Source organism: Gymnoscopelus braueri, assembly GCF_963280865.1.
Source record: "Gymnoscopelus braueri genome assembly, contig: SCAFFOLD_43, whole genome shotgun sequence".
Classification (NCBI taxonomy): Eukaryota; Metazoa; Chordata; class Actinopteri; order Myctophiformes; family Myctophidae; genus Gymnoscopelus; species Gymnoscopelus braueri.
The window spans coordinates 642,036-649,535 of NW_027660609.1; the positions used below are offsets into that span (position 1 = coordinate 642,036).

Consider the following 7,500-nt stretch of genomic DNA (forward strand, 5'->3'; position numbering starts at 1 on the left):
ACTGTTTTACTTCTAGCTTTATCATTTTTAAATCTTCTATATCTTATTATTATCCATACTGTTGAGGAAGCTTTAAGTGCCCTGTGTGTCTGTGACAATAAACACAATGAAACATTGTAGGTTTGGCCAAAATCACTCTTGATTTAGATCACACTTGATTTGCCCCACCTCTCCTTCCATGCCCCCCCCCCCCCCCTTTTTTTTTACATGGCCTATCTCACAGCTGGATGAATGCTTTTTTGAACACCTTTCAACCTATAGCATTTTGGGGGAAATAATTCTAAAATGTTCATACATAAAAAAGATAGTGAAAATAGCAGACAAGCTCAGAATGCATCCTCATGCAGCACATTGTGATCTTGTGGATCGGTAATTCTTGCTACCTAGAACATTTTTAAAGTTCAAATGTATTAAGGATATGGCCTGTGTTTTTACATTGTTTATTTTCATTGTTGGTTCTGTCATTGTCAATCAGGGTTTCTTGGTATATTTCAGTAATATGCTTTGCATATTTACGTTATTTGCCACATCTGTCTGGTAATATTTTTACATATCAATCCTTATTATTTGTATATGATAATTAATCATCAACTAAAAAGCCCTACATACAGCAGCAGGGAAGTTTACCATTTGTTGAGGCCCATGATATAAGCTGTGTTGTGAATAAAGCCTAAACTATACTGTGGGACACAAGCCATCTCTCATATCTCTGGGCATTTACAGAGCTATGAATCATGAGCCATGCGACTCACACACAATATAATTATAATATAATTAAAATATCAACTTGTTTCAAAAACTAAAAATGTATAATGTATAAGTCTAATACTTTCTCTTCTTCATTTGTGATAAGCAAACATGCACAGAAGAATGTCCTATTTCCCTGGAAGAGTACATGTTACTTTCCGGAAGGGGGCACGTGGATATCTCCTTGAGGGGCCTTCAGATGAGGCAACACTTATTAAGGACAACGTTGGTGCAGACAAGCCTGACAAGCCTGAAGCATTGCCAGAAGACCTGGTTAGACGAAACGCCTTAACTGTTGTTCGAGAGAGAGGAGGGGATGCCTCAGACAGACAAGAGGTGTTTGGGGAATATGTCCTGCAGTTTGGCAAGTACCAAGGGAAGTCCTTTCGGTGGCTTCTAGAGAACGACGTGGGATATATAATATTCCTTACCAATAGTCTACAAGCAGAGGAGGATGCAGGAGTCCTTGTGACAGAGGGACACGGCAAGGTCAGCTTACAGTCATTTATCAACTATGCCCACAGCTTTGATGAGATCCAGTCTCTTATAAGATACAAGTCGCAAAAGACATCTGGAGACCGATACAAGTCACAAAAGCCATCTGGAGACGACGACAATCTGGTTAGATTTGGTGTTCATAAGGAGGAAACTTACCGGGAGATTTGGGACAACAGGGCCAATGGCTACGCAGGCTTCGTACTGCAGAAAAAGTGGTCCAAAGGTACATGGCCGGACAAGCTGAAAACATACCTGATGGAGAAGAAGGAATCTGCCTCCCTTTCCTCTGGGTCCGTGCCTGCTTCAAGTGCTTCTACGGAAGGTTGTTTTTTAATGCCAGCCGTAGAATTTTAGTAAGATGTGTCTGTAAATGTATTACATTTCATATTCATTACAGCTCAATCATTTTAACAGATGCTGTTATTTTAAAGCAACATATGTACTGTGTAGAAATTACATTTTTACTACATTCTACATATTTTCTGTCTGCAGGCATCACAGACTTTGGAGACGATGGTTTGGACAGCTTCATGGTGATAATGGGGTCCCCCTCTAAGTTAGCGGTGCATTGCTGTAAGTACACATTTGTGTGTGTTTGTTGCTTTCTTCACTGATTGGACATTAAAAATCAATTATGGCTCAATCTGTTTGCTATTAATGTATGTCTGCTATTTCAATCTTTTTGTGTTACCAGCTGTTGAAACATCTTCCTCAGTTTCCGTACCAGGACAGGCTACAAGAGAAAAGGGTTAGCTTCAAATTAAATATACAATTTGTGTGACAGGTTATTGAGACACCATGAATTTATCTCATAACCTAAACTTTTTTTTTGCCTGTTGTGTTTTCTGTGTTCTGGTCATGTTCTGGCCATGTCCGTGTTCTGTGCATGTCAGTGTGCTGTCCTGTCCACGTTCTGGACATGTTCCACTAACCATTGTTTGCATGCGAAAGTTCTGCTAACTGAGATAGGGAACATGAATTGATCCAGCCACGATGATGGTGAGTACCCATTTTATTCTGTATCTAGCCTAGTTATAAGTATAAAACATACAGTATTTTTTGTGCCATTTTGGTTCCCCTGCTTAGACTATTATGTAATGCATTTGACAATTGAGTATCGTTGTATATTCAATGTGCTGAAAAGACCAAATTCATTCATACACACCAGTACATTTTTAAATACACATTGAATATACAACATGTTATTAGTATAATGTAATATACATGTAATGTCACGAACAATATAGTAGATGCAAACATTATTTTTTTGTGTGGGAATAAGATGGTGTGTGCCTTTAGCTAACCATTTGTATATTGCCAATCCTACAATGAGTGACAAGATTTTGTCTGTTGTATAGTACCATCTGCTACGATGTCCAGACCACCTGCTGGTACTGAAAGTAAACTGCAGAAGTCGCCAAGAGATGGTAAATACGCTATGATTCTATTCATCTGTCCAAATAAGTGTTATGCAGTGTTATGCAGGCGGTATCTGTTATGCATAAATATGTACTTTTGTAGACTCAGATGTGCCTGCTTTGAATACGCCTATTCCGCCAGAGCTGATGTGTCTGATGCCAGCAGGTCCCCCACAAGTGGAGAGGACAGTTTCTGCTGGAGGTATGTATTATTTTAAGTGATTTTCATGTTCATTTTTATCTTCAATCTACACTAACACAACATATCCCTCTTTTCAGGAACTACAAGGTCTGTTGTTTCACACACTGTCCCACATCCACTAGTGGCTCCACGTGGTAAGATATTTTCTCTGTTTTCTCTGAAAAGGTTACTGTGCTGCAAATGCTTCCTCCATAATTATAATTATATTGTAATAAACAATGTGATCATATTATCATTACATTTCAATAATGTCCTTTTCATCCTTGTTCCCTCAGTTGGCCCATCTGTCCCTGTTCCTCCACACATCACATGTGACACCAGTGAAAGCACTTGGAAGTGCAGTAATCATCAGCAATGGTTCATTAAAGAAGAGCTCAAATCTCTTGGGCTGTGGCCTAACTTTGAGCATAACCGTAAAGCAGGACATGCCATTTCGTTATGGCGTCACCCTTTTCAGCCAGAGCTCCTCGACACAGTGTCGACACTCCCACCCCGAAACTTCTACCAAATGCATCCGTTCTTCATATGGAAGCCAGAGAACGAGATAATGGTCCGGCTGAGGAACACTTATGTACTGCCATGCCTTCATGGCTGTCCAAAACCAAATGTAGCACAGTCTGGTGTAGGTAGGCCTCGGGTGGTTGTTGGCATCAGTGGACAGTATTATATATTTTCCTCTCGCCTCTACTGCAAGGTGTGCAAGAAGCACTGGTTTGCTGACACACCTAAATGGCTGGAGAAACTACCCAAGAGGTTCACAAACATTTTGCCATCAGTCCTTACGTACAAGAAGGCCCTCTGCAAGTCTGTGATTGATGAGCTGAGGCGCACTGGCAAGTCACCCACAGATATGGCAAACCAGTTAAACGAAATGATGCACCTTAAATATGAGCGAGCTCATCTGGCATATCTCCACAGCATACAAAATGTCTGGGATGCTGAGGCTGGGGTGTACGGGCAGAGGACAATTACACAGATGGTGAGGAAAGATGACACACCCCAGCCTTTTGGAGAATATGACGACGAAGAGGCCTGGTGTGGAACATCAGTCTCTGGACACTACGTGACCGACTGCCTCATTGACGAGTACCGACGGCAAGAGCCGGCCATCACCAAGATGCTTCAGGGCACCTTCGGACAGGTCTGTATATATAGTTATTCATACTGTATATTCACAGGTGATATAATGATACTGTATATTCACAGGTGATATAATGATACTGTATATTCACAGGTGATATAATGATACATGTATATTTATTAACGTACATTTATATTTATTGACAGACTGAACATGTTAACTAATTCAGAGATTGAGTGCAGATATTTAGGCCCAAAAGCTCAGTATATTGCTTTAATCTTGATTTTGTTCTTTCTTACTGCTGTTGTTGCAATGAATGTCCCTCTGGGAATCACAAATGGCTTATCTTATCTTAGGTCTGGCGGTCTGACCACACCAGGAAGGTGGCACGGAAGGTTACACTGTCATCTGGTGCCATGTCGAGCTATGCAGTGATGAATGAGAACTGGATGATTGTCTCCTGGGTGATGGTGCAGGCTGAGACAGAAAGGTCGCTGCGGCCCATGTACGACGGGTTGGCTAAGAGGTACAGTGATGCAGAGGTGGAGAAGGCGAGTTACCAATGGGTGGACAGGTGAGAATAGTCATCTTTTCTTTCTTTATTGTTGTATTGCCTATCACCCCCACCCCTCCAAATCACACAAGGTTTCACCTTAATTTGTGTGATAATACATGTTGTTTTTATGCTTATTACAACGCACCAACCTTAGTAAGTCAAATGTACTTATGAGCAAGTACAAAGGGATAAAGAATTATAATATGTGTGATTCTCAAAATGACCTTTGAAAAGCCTTTTATATGCCTCCTTTTTTCATCCAGGGACTGCTGTGCACCATTTAAGATCCCTGACACTCTCCCTGATGAGCACCTCAATTGGGATGCCTGGAAGACAACAGATTTCATCATCACTAACGCCACCGCTGGGCCTATGGAGAACACCTGTGCATCCCGGATACACTTCAACTCCAACATTGATGTCAAGTTGGACCTGTTCCACTGCATGCGCCGTTTCTCACGGGAGTGCACATCTGAGCATCATCCTTTGTTCAGCACCTTCTGTCAGTTACTCTCTCTCTTACGCTGCCTTTTCCTTAGTGGATCAGGAAGACCTGCAGAGGCTGAAGGATGCCTATAAATTCTGTTCAATACATCATCATAATCCAACAAAACAACACGTAAGACAGCACTGCCGGATCAGAATTCCATGCCCGGCATTACTGGTACAAAGAGTTGAGAGTGTACTAAAAAACTTTCACCAGATGACCGACCCAAACAATGTGCCCTTGTTCAAACCATCTATGCTGAAGTTGTGGCGTATCCAGAGGGTGCACATTCTCCGTGGGTGCCTCAGTGACCCTGAGCTCACAGAGGGGATCCTGTACCGTTATGGGGGAACTCTGCAGCTTAACCATGTCCGTGGTGAAGGAGCAAAAGTCCCCATCTGGATCCCAGTCAGAGGGACATCACAGCAAGAGGGGTTCCACTTCCACCAGGCTCAGTGGATTACTGGAACTCATGCCTCCTGTGAATTGTTCCAGGCCCAGGGCATGACAGGGGTGGCACGTTGGAACTACCAAAGACTTGTGGATCTTAAGCAGCCAGGTGTGATCCTCCCACGTGTGTTTGATCCATCGTTGTTTATAGATCTGAACTCTGCTTCAAAGAGAGTGACTGGCCAGGATAAGTACCATGCAATTCACCTCTCTGACAGGGACACAGGTGAAAGGTTTGGCCTGGAATACAGAGAGCCAGAGTGCCGCCCAGTACCACTTGACTGGGACAAACACAAGGCAAAAGAAAGTGATTCTTCTGTTCCTCTGCCCCCTGAACTAGCACCACCCACAACTGGTCTGGCATTGGCAGCACCATCCTCTGGCCTGGCAGCATCCACTGTGTCCCCAACATCCTATGGCCTGGCAGCATCTACTGTGTCCCCAACAACATCTGGCCTGGCAGCATCCACTGTGTCCCCAACATCATCTGGCCTGGCAGCATCTACTGTGTCCCCAACATCATCTGGCCTGGCAGCATCTACTGTGTCCCCAACATCCTCTGGCCTGGCCGCATCCACTGTGTCACCAACGTCCTTTGGCCTGGCAGCATCTTCTGAGGTGTTTTTAGTGCCCAAGCAAGAGGTGTTGGAGCCTACAGCTGAGAGTGAGTTGACACTTAAATATTACAAATATTGTATATATTAATATGTGAATATATACATTAATGGATTTAATGAATAAATATTCGTACAATACTATAGTACCAAATAATTGAAACTGTTTTCTTTGTTCTAGTGCGCTCCATACCCCTGCCAGTGCAGTCCTCACCAAGGAGTGCCCGCACTGGACCCATCAAGACAGGTCGGAAAGTGTTTGTTTTGGACTACAAACGTTGGCCACAACCAATGAAAGCAGCTATTGACAGTCTACTAGTCAAGTACCATGGGAAAAAAGACATAATGCAACTGGTAGATACAGATTATGCTGCCATGGTCCTTCAGTCTGCCACAGATCCAAATAGTTTGCTACACAGCACAACCAAATATAACATAACACAGTACTCAAAACATCTGGCCAAACTGATGAACACCTCCTCATCACTGAACACCAGTACTGCAAAACTTGTGGAGACACAAAACCTTTGGTACAGTCTAACTGAGGGGAGTGAGACTGTCCATGTCCCAGTTGTTGCAATTCCACCAGCCATCGTGAATCCAGCAGAACCTGTGTCACAACGAGCACCTCAAATGCCAGTGACAAAGGAAGAGATCCAGAAAATGGTGCTGGACATAGTGCAGCAGCAACAGCAGCTGCAGCAGCAACCAGAGACACAAACTAGGAAATGTCTCTCCTGTGGGCAGCCTAAATCCAGGTACTCAGCAGGAGATGGATCCTCAATTCATTTCTTCTATCAAAAATTGCCAGTGCGATATTTTTACTGCTCCACTAAGGTGTTCAAAGCTTACTCTGCAGAGGGTTTGACAAATCCCAAAATGACATTTGAGGAGTTTGCACAGACTGAGTTCTTTCAACGTGAACTGGACTCAACAAAACAGAGAGTGGAGGCCAAAGCCCAGAGAAAGAGGAAACTCCCAGACACTCAACCTAGCGGACTACTTTGCCGTTTCTGCCGCCAGGGGCTCAAGCAGGGCCCAAACAGTCCGCATATTCATACTGGGTTTCCAGGAGTGACTGGGAAGTACATTTACTGTCCGTCAAAAGTACTTTCATTGTACAAAGACAAAGGCATGGCAAAGGAGATGTCATGGAAGGAATTCCAACAATCCTCCTTCTATGCCATGGAGAAGGATAGGTGGACAGCAGAGAGGAAGAAATGAGAGATATGCCTTATATACATGTATGACTTCTGCTACTTGCACATAACCCACGGCTGCAAACAATATCATACATGCCTTAAGAGTTCTGTCATACCTGCTGTTCTACCTGTACAACATTTACCTCTGTCTTACCTATAATGTATATATATATTTTGGTATTTAATTATATCCAGAATTAGTTAGAATCAGTTTTTATTATCTTTTGTATTGTGTTGTATTAGCA

The 7,500-nt window shown here is 42.9% G+C and overlaps 1 protein-coding gene and 1 long non-coding RNA gene across 2 annotated transcripts; both read left to right on the plus strand.

Moving 5' to 3' along the window:
- The first annotated feature begins 1,800 nt into the window (after positions 1-1,800).
- On the plus strand, positions 1,801-2,866 carry LOC308081391. The gene is made up of 3 exons (XR_013932842.1): positions 1,801-2,244; positions 2,604-2,672; positions 2,767-2,866. It is a non-coding gene; the product is annotated as an uncharacterized lncRNA (long non-coding RNA).
- A 975-nt stretch (positions 2,867-3,841) lies between these two features.
- LOC308081389 (uncharacterized protein) lies at positions 3,842-6,811 on the plus strand (the record flags this gene model as incomplete). Its single annotated transcript, XM_080457763.1, has 5 exons — positions 3,842-4,006; positions 4,303-4,520; positions 4,766-5,008; positions 5,298-6,103; positions 6,235-6,811. Coding segments are annotated over 5 exons (2,009 nt in total), but the record flags the coding sequence as incomplete, so codon positions are not given.
- Between the last annotated feature and the right edge of the window lie 689 nt (positions 6,812-7,500).